Source organism: Chiloscyllium plagiosum, unplaced genomic scaffold, assembly GCF_037043375.1.
Source record: "Chiloscyllium plagiosum isolate Xiang-an unplaced genomic scaffold, Cpla_swu_hap1 HiC_scaffold_3, whole genome shotgun sequence".
Lineage (NCBI taxonomy): Eukaryota > Metazoa > Chordata > Chondrichthyes > Orectolobiformes > Hemiscylliidae > Chiloscyllium > Chiloscyllium plagiosum.
The window spans coordinates 7267252-7279743 of NW_028270141.1; the positions used below are offsets into that span (position 1 = coordinate 7267252).

The 12492-nt window shown below is 39.5% G+C and overlaps 1 protein-coding gene across 2 annotated transcripts in view; it reads right to left on the reverse strand.

Annotated features, from left to right (window-relative positions):
* LOC122540602 (uncharacterized) overlaps nt 1-12492 on the reverse strand; it is a 46030-nt gene that overhangs the window by 3601 nt on the left and 29937 nt on the right. For both annotated transcript variants that reach the window (XM_043676566.2, XM_043676527.2), the window contains exons 9-13: nt 11757-11879; nt 9608-9730; nt 8714-8836; nt 5208-5330; nt 1364-1486 (exon numbers count right to left, since the gene is read on the reverse strand). In XM_043676566.2, the coding sequence (XP_043532501.2) occupies nt 1364-1486; nt 5208-5330; nt 8714-8836; nt 9608-9730; nt 11757-11879 (615 nt within the window). The remainder of the gene's footprint in view (nt 1-1363; nt 1487-5207; nt 5331-8713; nt 8837-9607; nt 9731-11756; nt 11880-12492) is intronic.

Below are 12492 nucleotides of genomic sequence, written 5' to 3' on the forward strand. Positions count from 1 at the left end.
AACATCTTAACCTGTGAAGGTTCTAGTGAGCAGATGGGCTCGAGTCATTACTGTTATAGAATGATGAGGAACTACCTTCCCAAAGAATAACTCCCCAAAAATCTATCCATGGACTTGGGAAGTGAGACCGAATAACTAGGAAGGCCTGGCTGATGAAGAATAATGTCTCACAGTTACCATAGATACACATGGAGGAAGAACTCCTTGTGGTCGCAGATGAGATGCAGATTCAGGAAGAGCCAATCCATCCAATAGTGAACATTTCTGGGTGGCTAGTGGGTGCCTTGATGGCAATATGACAATTGTCTACAGTTTGGAGCAATAGAAAATGGCAGTGAGGCCCAGTGCTCTGTAAGCTGACAAAGCTCCATCAGTGGAAATCTGATTGAGTTTCCAGCCTTGGAAAAATGGGATGTGTCACCTGGATGTTCTGGTGATGAGCACTCAACTCTGAAATTCCACAGAGATCCAAAGCCTGCCTCTTGGCAGGATCTAAAGAAGAAATTCATGGGTCTGATTACCGTGACTAGCAAGGCATGGCTGTCAGTGGATTAAGGAGTGAGCTCTTCACTGAGGATGCATTTGCCTGGAGTATTGCATTCTCCTTCAGCAATGAATTTCCAACTGTCCAAGTAGCTGAGGGTAGTATCTCTTTCTTGGTGACTTCTTTTCTGGTCTCCTGATGCCAAGGGCACCTTCAGTCATCTGTACACTTCTGCTCTGCAGCTTCATTTGTTTCTATTTCTGAGGGTCCTGTGCCCATTTCAGTCTGCATCCTTCCATGTTGGCCTGATGAAGACTTGACAGCCTTGATCAGTCATCCATTGCCCAGGTGATGCCAGGTAAATGACAAACAATTAAGTGATAACGTTCTGTTTCTTTGACCGTACATCAATGTGCTTCTCCTATTATTCATTTCAGGGAATGAGCACTTTTCCATGTTAGTTGGCCTGCCACTAAAAGAAAATGTTCTTGCTGACCTGCTACTTACCTGCACTTACCAAGTCTGAACACCGAGGGCTTCAAAGCCTACTCCTGCAAAGTCTCAGACAGTCTGAAAAAAATGTCTTTTACTTTGCCCTTAAATGCATTAGGAATGTTGTAATTTCATTCTCAACCTCAGTGCCATGACAGCCATTTGCAGAGGGAACACAAGTCATCAGCTGTCATTTTCTCCTGCTGGTATCCCTTCTGGCCCAATATAGGATGGCAAAGTACAGCCCTAAACTTTACAAGAACTGTGTGAGACTGGAAGAATACACAATTATTATCATAAGGCTTATATCAGTTACATTAAATGTGATTTTCCAGAGCAGCACAGGAATATTGTAACTTTACAAATCCCGGGTGGAAGGTGACTTACGTGAGCAGGTTTTCTGGTCCTCATTCAATATGAAACCTGGACGACATCTGCAGTTATACCCTGTTGTAGTGTTTACACATATTTGCTCACAGTCGTGGTTTCCAGCAGTACACATATTCAAACCTGAAATCAAAGATTACATTTAATATACCCCATCCATTATTGTATTTAGTTAAAATGGTAATTGCACACAAACATTAACACCTCAGTGTAAAATGTTTTGCTACAATATAGACTGTGGGTAAATGAGCAAATCTATAATTGTTACCCTAGGAACTTGGTAATGTGCCAACTTTAAAGATCTGCCTTCAACAGATTTACAGTTGGGAAGCCCATAAAATCACATTACGTCATTCTTTGAATTAGTAAGTGGAATTTTGCATCTCTTTTCAAATTATCAGTCTCCACAGAGCTCTTAACAAAATTGGCAGCTTTTTATTTAAATCCACATCCTGAAATGAGTGCTCTCTGATTTGCTAAAGTTTAGAAGAATAAGATGTCACAGAGATGTTTGCTGTATTGAATGCTGAAAAAATGTTTCCCTTTTGTGAAAGAGAGAATTTGTTACACTTGAAAAAAGGTAATTAAAAAGTGATGGCAGAAACCTTAGAAAAAGATTTGAAAGTAGGTATTGGGACGTAAGAAATAATTGGCTCAACCTATGCACCTTGAGGATGAAAAATGTTATTCCAGATTCCACCCAGACTGAGTTGGTGAGGATTTAGGTTACTAATGAACTTGAAAGGCAGGGAAAATAAAACAGAAATGAAAAATACTTGACCTCAAAACAAATAGAAAAAAAAAGCAAAGATTTGAGTTTGAGAAATAACATGGTGATTCAGTGGTTAGCACTGCTGCCTCTTAACTCTCGAGACCCAGGTTCAATTCCACCTTTGGACAACTGTCTATGTGATGTTTGCACGTTCTCCCCTTGTCTGCGTGGACCTCCTCTGAGTGCTCTCGTTTCCTCCCAAAGCAGGTTAGGTGAATTGGCCATGGGATTTGCAGGGTTACAGTGATTGGGTTGATGTGGATTTGATGGGCTGAATGCCCTGCTTCCATTATGTCGGGATTCTATGATTCCAAATAAGGAAAAATGCAAAAATCTAAATTAGGAAGAAAAAGAAAATCAAAAAAAGGGAAGCATGAAAATTTGAACTGGACAGAGAAAATCTTTGATTTCAAGAACAAAGAGTAACAGACATGTTGACGAGGGATCAGATTTAATTCCTAGTTTTGATTTGGCAAGAAATGTTTGCCTTTTGCCTAAATTCAGTGTCGGTGAGGAAGGAGGTGAAATATATTTTATGCTCTTTGAGAAAATTGCTATGAAGTTACAGTGACGACAAGACATTTTGAAATCTTCTTACCAAGTGCTTTGGAGGTTTATTTAACCTCCTCTGATGAACAGTCCACACATTATGATACAGTCAGACACATTATAAGACTGCGCTTAATGCAAATGAACTTGTTCTGGAAGCTTATGCACAAACATTTACAAACTAAAGAACTGATCATCATTTGCAAACTCACACTGACTGTGTGGAGTTTGCACGTTCTCCCCGTGTCTGCGTGGGTTTCCTCCAGGTGCTCCGGTTTCCTCCCACAGTCCAAAAATGTGCAGGTTAGGTGAATTGGCCACGCTAAATTGTCCGTAGCGTTAGGTGCAGGGGTAAACGTAAGGGAATGGGTCTGGGTGGGTGCGCTTCGGCGGGTCGGTGTGGACTTGTTGGGCCGAAGGGCCTGTTTCCACACTGTAAGTAATCTAATCTAATCTAATCACACAGAAGTTGGAGAGAAAAATGAATTGTTAATAATCAGGATACAAATTTTACTGAAAGGCTGGTCAAATTAAAACGGCAGATGCTTCAATTAGCACTTTCAATGAAATTGCGACATAAAAATGATTGAAGAAAAGTGGCATTTTTGCTGTAAAGTAGAGCATGTGGAAGCCAGCTGCTGGAAGGTAAAATCCAAGAAAGCAACCTTTAAGGGTCCGCTGAAGTTTCTCCAGAGAATTCCACACCATTGAATGAAGTTTTTGACAAAGTGAGGCCATCCAATGTACTTATAATGATTGCAAATTGGACTGTAAAAGATTAAGGGAACTTTTTATTTGAGAGTGATTCGAGATTTCATTCTTGCTTAATAAAGGAACCACCAGAGATATAGAGTCAGGGGGAGGGGTTGGCTCAAAGCTCGCTATTAACAAAAGATGTGCATTTCTCTCTAGAGAATGTGGTAAATAAAAGAGGTTTGATACAGGACGTCGAAGGAAATAAATTATCTATTTCATTGTTCACACCAAAGATAAACTGTGCTTTAGTCAATGGATTTTTCTTGTCAGAGTGGTGTCACAGTTCAGAGTGCTGAACAGTTAGGTGGACAGACATGATGCTATGTAATGTCACACCTACAGCATGTGCAAGCAGTTAATATGGCAAACACACAGTCTATATTTAAAGCAAATGACTCTGTCTGAAAAGCAAAAGGGACCAGTCCTTCATGGGGTCTGCAGTCAGTCAAGGGGTACCACAACAGTCCAGGGGGATGGCAATGGACAGTTATGCATTTGGTCGTGTCAGATCCCAGAGATCTGTGCCCTTGCAGATGGAGATTGGGCCACAGTCAGTCCTGCAGGTCAAATGCAACCAGTCTGGGAATTTCAGATAGATCAGTCAGGTTGTGGCGGAGCCATTAGCCCAGGGGCTGGGTTACATTCAGTCAGGCTGTCCTGCTAAGGCAGTCCAGGTGCTGGGCCAAGGTTAATCCTGAGGACAATGGTATTAAAATTCAGGGAATTTATCAAAAGCCAGTCCATAAGGTCCTGGAGGAAGTGGAAAGCTCAAGACTGGGGTGGGGATTCATTGGGGTAGGTCACTGAGGGAATGGCTACAAATAGCCCAGAAAGGTGTTCTAGGCATTGGATTCTAACAGTTGTGCAGCAAACTGTTTATTTTTCAAAATGAAAGAGAGTTGGCATCAAAAGTAGATAACCAGCACTTCTACCTGAATGTGTTCATGTTTTTAATGCTGCTGTGGGAGAGGAGCAGAGAAAACCAATCGTGAGATCCAGTTGCAGGCTTCCTTTCAAGTCAGTGACCATCACAGACTGTCACAGTTCTGTATGCTTCACAGACAGAGAAGGCTGCTTGGCTCTGCAAGCAACAAAGCCCGATGTGTAAAGAAGACAGTCTCTATTCAAAGACACAAATTCTATAGCACGCTCAGGATCCCTGGCGATCTGTCCTGGGATAGCCTGGCTTCACCGCTGGCAGTGATTTGAGAAACTCTCCAAAACTTTGGAGATGGTGATTCAATATTACTAACTCAGCGAAATGTTGATAAAGATAACCTGCGGCCTGTTTGCTATAAGGACTGTAATTCTGTGAAAAATGCTGTATGACAAATACAAAAGGGGAACATTCCTTTCTATAGTTTAAAATATAAGTTGGCTACAAAACAGAAAATAGTGTTTAGTCAATAGTGTTATTAAATTATTTATTACAATAAAAGTTTTAAAATGTGAAATCTTGTCATTTTTTTAAACGAGTAACTACAAGTTTGAATCTCTTGATAAAATTTTCTTTCTCTGCAGATGACATAAAAGTATCTAAGAGTTATTTATCAACAAGTGTATTAATAATTATTATGAATTATCAACATTATCAATTGAAAGAATTCTTCCAAAGAACTGTGCATAAGTCAAAGAATCTATGATAATCATTTATTGATATCATAAGAATATAGACAGCATTTAAGCTCACACCACAACCAAACATAAGCACACAAATTAGGACACGTCTATCATAATGTGTCATACACCCAATAGTTAATGACTTACGTGAGCATGTTTTCAGATCCTGATTTAATGTAAAACCTGGACGACATCTGCAGTAATAGGATGTTGCTGTGCTCACACATATTTGCTCACAGTCATGGTTTCCAATAGCACATGCATCCAACTCTGAAATATTTCATTAGATTTAATGTGACATTATCCATTAAAAGGTTCTATGAATTCAAATTATGCATTTTCAACATTTACAGTGACAGGAAGAGCAAATTTCAATTCAAGAATAAATTTAGGCATCTGAAAAGAATATATAGAGTTGCCTGTTTACAAAAATATTTCAAACTTCATGACAATCTTCATTTATTAGGAATGCTGTTGAAAAGTGTGGTGTTGGAAAAGCACAGTAGGTCAGGCAGCATCTGAGGAGCAGGAGAATCAATGTTTCAGGCATAAGCCTTCATCAGGAACGCTGTATTGATTTATAAAGGGGAATCATTAATTTATCAGAAATGATGATACCCAGACAATATTCACTTATAATTCGTAAATCTGGAGTTTTCAGGAATTCAGAGAACATGGGTTTGGTGACATTGTTAATCTTTGGTGGCCGTGTTAATTGGAGTGGTTTGTAGATGTAAAAGCAAATGAGTTAGAAAAATAAAATCTGGACAAAATTAACCAAAAAAAGTTATACCCATAGTGATGGAATGTTATCACAGGAAGATAGAAATGTGAAGAAGTAAAATTTAATCTACCTCACTCACCTTCTCCTTTGAATCCATGTAAAGGACATATTCAAATCATTTTTATATTCCCTGTTAACTCCAAACTCATAAAACAAAAATAAACACTTTCTATTGGCCTGAACAGAGAATTGGAATCTGCTGAATTTTGTGCATTGGTGTGAAAACAAACTTAATAGTTTACCCTGACTGGCAGATGCTTACAGTAGGGCAACAAATACCTTACAGCATATACCTAAAAATAAAATTTCCTTCATGTGGCTATCAGTTCAGCACACTATAATCAAGCAGAAAATGGAATAATTATCAATATCTACACTAAACACTGTCATATCCAACTTCTATGTCATGAAGTCTCTCATGACAGATCGCAAATTAAAATGAATCCTGAGGATCTCCTTTTAAATTTTTCTTCATTAATAACTCTTCAACGTTTCCAAGTGTGGGCAGACTATTAAGTTGCTCTCCAGCTTGGGAAGGTGTAAAGCAAGCAAGGCATTGAAATTTGTAAAGAAGGTGAAGTGGGACATTATTTGTTATCTAAAAGGGCTCTACAGAAATGAGGAATAGCTGAAAGATTATAGGGGCCACAGAAACAGCAATGTAAAGGGGAATGTGAGGATGGGGAGGGTCCTCTTGCATCTGGTGTGGCCTGGAACTAGCAAGAATGGAAACCTGGAACCTTACCAGCTTGGATCTGCTTAAAATGACTAATACTAGGTGTAAAGTGAATGGAGTAAGTTACTGCTTTTTTATCTTCAGGGTCAGAGTCGAACATTTGGAATTTGAGACTCTGCTTGGGGCATTTGCAATAATTATTCTTGCGTTAATTCGCCTATCTGAGTTCAGTCTTGCACTTTGTTAACTGATTTATCTATGAGATCAAAGATGATTCTTCCACAGATGAGTTTTTGTTATAACTTGTGTAGTTCAGATAGTAGATATAGATTCACTAATTAAGCCACATACCATTTTTTTCCAATTTATCAATGTACCTTAATATTGTTACTTAAAAATCTTTTTAATCTGCTTGTTAATAATTATTCATCAGATGAATAGTATAAAGCTGCTGCATAACTGTCAAAATTTTTAATTTTTCTTTTCCCAACCTAGTTTCCTTATGTTTTCTCCCCAACTGATCAATTCTTGTAATCAGCCTGCTTTAATGGATGTTGAATCTGTATGTATTTCCTTCGTTACAAGCAGAGTGTTATTGTGCTCTGTTATTTTTCCCGCTTTAGATCCTTTTGTTTCCCCTACTACTGGATGTACAGAGCACTCATTGATTTACAGTTGTCTTGAGAACTTATCTACGGAACTTTAATGTTCAGAGATTATCTGTCACAACAGCTATTCAGCTCTGAGTCTCATCTGGTTGCTAACTGGACTTAAAGCTTAACCAACAATTGTGTTTTGGAAAAATGATGTTTTGAGTTCTTCTCTTCTCCAGTAGATTTCAGGTCTGTTTCTTGACTTTCATGTCTGCCACAATTTTCTAGGCTGTGGACCCTGTCACTGCCACCTTCATTTGTTGCATGGGTTTTAGCACCATGCCTGAGAGTTTGGTTTTAGACACTTGTTGAAGAGGATGCAAGTCAAGTATAGTTAACTCCTCCTACATTGTGCTATTTACACCATGCAGAAAACAGTTCCATGACAACATCATCAGGTTGCGTCAGATTCCTAAAAGCTCTTGCACAACAAACACCCCAAAGGTTACTCGATTGCTACATCATTGATGTCTCTCCATCCCCTTATGAGCAATTCTGTTCCTCTCTAGTCAAATCAAGTATTTTCTCCTTGAAAGGAGTGAGGATCCTGATGCCTCCCACCCCCACCTCAAAAGGTCTTTGCCCTCCTCGCCCAGTTGTGGGATAGTTTTTTTTCCCTGCAATGAGATAAAGGGCAGAATTGAGTAAAATTAATGTGGACAGAAGGACAGCTAGTGTTGGTAGGAGCAGGAGAAATGGTGAGGTGTCTTTGGTAAGCATCTAGGACATTCAAAGGGCAGGAAGGATTGGTGGTTTGGAATGATGAGCTGTGTGAGATCAGTTATGGGGGTCTTATGCATGCAGTAGGGAGAGTTGTAGTCCTTGAGCCTTGGTGAGATGTGTGTTCAGTGAGTGACAGTCTTGTGAGCATGGGATAGCAGAGAGAAGGTGGTTGGCACGTGCCCTTATGGGACAGAGATGATTATTAACCTTTATCCTGTGCTGCTGGGCATTCCCTGAGACACAGGACTGTTGCAGACCACTGTCTGTGCCCAGGCTGGTTGTGTCTGGTGATGTGACTTCATTTGACCGTCAGTAGGAGAAAGATGGCCTTCCTCTACATCGGGAGCATCTCGAGGTCCCTTTGTGCAAAGCGGGAATGAGATTTTCTCTCTGCAGTATGTCTGTGTAACAATGTGAGGGACAGTTACAGCACATATGGTGGTGTGTAGCTGAGTTTCAATGAGCAGAAATAGGCCAGAACATCCCAGCAATGGTGAGCTCTTCTGCTTCTCCTGAGATTACATGAGATGAGCATGAAAGAGCTCAATTCCAAAGTTGATGTGATGAAGAGTGGAAGTTTACATGAGAAAAATTGCTCCAAATGATGGCAGACTGAGTGCCATTAAACTCACTCGACATAATACTTCAACAGAAAATGGGAAATTTCTACTCTGCTTATGTGTCAAAGAATCTGTGGTGGTCACTTCTGTGTTATCACAAGGACAAAGGTAATGTTTAGGCTCATACAACAAGATATAACCACACAGAATAATCCACGGCCATCATCACAGGGTAAACCCATTGAGTAGAGACTTACGTGAGCAGGTTCTCTGATCCTCATTCAGTGTAAAACCTGGATGACACCGGCAGTAATATGATGTTGCTGTGCTCACACAGATATGTTCACAGTCATGGTTTCCAACTGCACACATATCCTCACCTGAAATATTCCATTAAATAAATGAGTCATTTCTCTAAAAATTGATGAAAGAAGAAACCTTGGCATTCATTGTTGCATTTTAATTTTGTCTCATCATTCAAGATGTCCCTTTTTGACTCAGCTATTGCTTACCTGTCATCACATAACTTAGTGACAAATTTTGTTTGGCAGTGCTCCTGAGAAGTACCTTGGAATGCATTAATGCATCAGAGGTGCAACATTAATACAAATTGTTGCTATGGGTAAATGTGGTTCCTGTGCTGGATATGTGAACTTTCTAATATTACTCGGATATACCTATTTCACCTTGGTCTATTGTTTCAATGACTTCCTCCCATACACAAGTGTAATTAGGAATTACAACCACAACTCCTATAGAGATAAATATCTTAATATTGAAGTATGTACCTTTTTTGATAGACCAACATTTTTATGAACCAAAACACAAAATTACTGAAAAAGCTCAGCAGGTATGGCAGCACCAGTGAAAAGAAATCAGAGGTAACGTTTCAGGTGCAGTGTCCCTTCCTCAGACTCACTAGATGTAAAACTTAAGTTCTTGATTTCTCTTCACAGATGCTGCCAGACCTGCTGAGCTTTTCCAACAATTTCTGTTTGTGTTTCTGATTTAAGGCATTTAGTCCATTCAATTTTTATGAACCAATCTAGTTGATTTTCAACAACAAAGAGTAAAACACTTAATATTTGCTGGGATTATTGAGTGATCTGTGGAAGTTTAGATAAACAACATGATATTGCTAAGTCACTTACGTGAGCAGGTTTTCTGATCCTCATTCAATGTAAAACCTGGACGACACCGGCAGTGATACGATGTTGCTGTGCTCACACAGATGTGCTCACAGTCATGGTTTCCAATAGCACACATATCCTCACCTGAAATATTTCATTACATTAATTTTATCCTAACCACAAAAGTTTTTAATGAAGAAAAACACCCTAGTATTCATTCTTCTGTTTTAATGGAAGCAAATATCATAAACTAAAACATTGCCCATAAAAAATGTTTTATTTATGTCAGATATATAAGCAAATATACAATTATTAATCAAAACAAGTGGGTATAGGGTTTCTCAGAAATCATTGGTATGACTGACTGCCTGTCAGTCTGTATTAGAGGACATTTGCAACCCAACATGCATCTAATTTCCTGCCAAGCACTGAAGTGACATTAGCAGACTGTCATCGAGATATCTGGGTGAAGTGGTGTTTGTGAATTACTGATCATTCAGGATGTCTGAGTTTGTGTCGTAACCTACACTTTCAGATGTACCAGCTACATTACCACATCTCATCTCACTGAATTAAATAACACAGTTATGGATGAGAGATTTATGAATTGATTTAGTTTCTTTTACAACACTAAAAGTGTGGTTGAACAACATGTTAGCAGTGAGAGACTCACGTGAGCAGGTTTTCTGATCCTCGTTCAATATAAAACCTGGACGACACCGGCAGTAATACGATGTTGCTGTGCTCACAGTCATGGTTTCCAACTGCGCACATATCCTCACCTGAAATATTTGGACTCACAGAGCCATAGAGCTGTACCGCATGGAAATAGACCCTCCTGTCCAACTCGTCCATGTCGAACAGTCATCCTAGATTAATCTAGGCCCATTTGCGAGCATTTGGCCCATATCCCTCTAAACCCTTCCTAATCATATACCCATCTAGATTCCCTTTAAATGTTGTAATTATACCAGTTTCTACCACTCTAGCAACTCATTCCATACATGTACCACCCTCTGTGTGGAAATGTTGACCCTTAGGTTCCTTTTAAATCTTCTCCTCACATCTTTAAACTATAAAAACTAATGAAGGATACCATCTAGCATTCATTGTTGAACTACAATTACAGCAAAAATCAAAACAAAAATATTAACATTGCACATAGAAATGTGCTATTAGAAATATTTCAGGTGAGGAATGCAAGAAAACCTACAATTGGTGCGCTACAAAATTGCTAATAGGTGATCTTGGCGATTATCTTTGGTTGAGTTGTTTGCTAGGACACATCAGAAGATATCTGAACCAATCAGACAGTGTTCGGCCAGAGTTAAATGAAGCTGTCCACCTTCATCTTCTCCTTCAAGATGTTCCTTTTTGACCCATCTGTTGCTTACCTGTCCTCACATGACTCAGTGACACAGTTTGTTTGACAATGCTCCTGAGAAGTGCCTTGATTTGCGTCACAGGTGCTATATTAATGCAAGTTGCTGTTATGGTTCAATGTGGGTCTTGAGCTGGATATGTGAACTTCACAATATCACTCAGCAATACCTCTTTCCACCTTGATGCATGGTTTTAATGATTTTCCCCTCATAAATTAGTGCAATTAGGACTTATAAGGAGAGCTACTACTGAAACAAATAGCCTATATGGATATATGTACCTTGGAGTGATAGATGAACATTTTTATGAAGTACTTATGAAGTTGTGGGCGGCACGGTGGCACAGTGGTTAGCACTGTTGCCTCACAGCGCCTGAGACCCGGGTTCAATTCCCGCCTCAGGCGACTGACTGTGTGGAGTTTGCACATTCTCCCCGTGTCTGCGTGGGTTTCCTCCGGGTGCTCCGGTTTCCTCCCACACTCCAAAAGATGTGCAGGGTCAGGTGAATTGGCCATGCTAAATTGCCTGTAGTGTTAGGTAAGGGGTAAATGTAGGGGTATGGGTGGGTTTCGCTTCGGCGGGTCGGTGTGGACTTGTTGGGCCGAAGGGCCTGTTTCCACACTGTAATGTAATCTAATGTAATCTAATGTAATCTAATTTTACTTCAGTTGATTTTCAACATTAACAATGAAACATAGAGTGAAACACTTGAAAAGTAATATTTGCTGGGATTATTGAGTGATCTGTGGAAGTTTAGATAAACAACATGATATTGCTAAGTCACTTACGTGAGCAGGTTTTCTGATCCTCATTCAGTGTAAAACCTGGACGACACCGGCAGTGATACGATGTTGCTGTGCTCACACAGATGTGCTCACAGTCATGGTTTCCAGCTGCACACATATCCTCACCTGAAATAATGCATTAAATAATTCGATTGCATCTGCAAAAATTATGAAGGATACAATCTGGCATTCATCGTTGCAACTTATTTGTAGCAAAATTTAAAAATATTAATATTGCAAATGTAAATATGTTATTAGAAGTATTTCAGGTAAGAAAACCTACAACTGGTGTTCCACAAAATTGCTGATAGGTGATCTTGGAGATTATTTATGGATTGAGTTGCTTGCTAGGACACATCAGAAGATATCTGAACCAATCAGACAGTGTTCAGCTTGAGTTAAGTCAAACTGTCCACTTTTGTCTCCTCCATCCAACTGTTCCTTTTTGAATCATCTGTTGTTTACCTGTCCTCACATGACTCAATGGCACATTTTGTTTGACAATGTGGAGTTTAATTCAGATAAATGTGAGGTGCTGCATTTTGGGAAAGCAAATCTTAGCAGGACTTATACAATTAATGGTAAGGTCCGAGGGAGTGTTGCTGAACAAAGAGACCTTGGAGTGCAGGTTCATAGCTCCTTGAAAGTGGAGTCGCAGGTGGATAGGATAGTGAAGAAGGCGTTTGGTATGTTTTCCTTTATTGGTCAGAGTATTGAGTACAGGATTTGGGAGGTCATG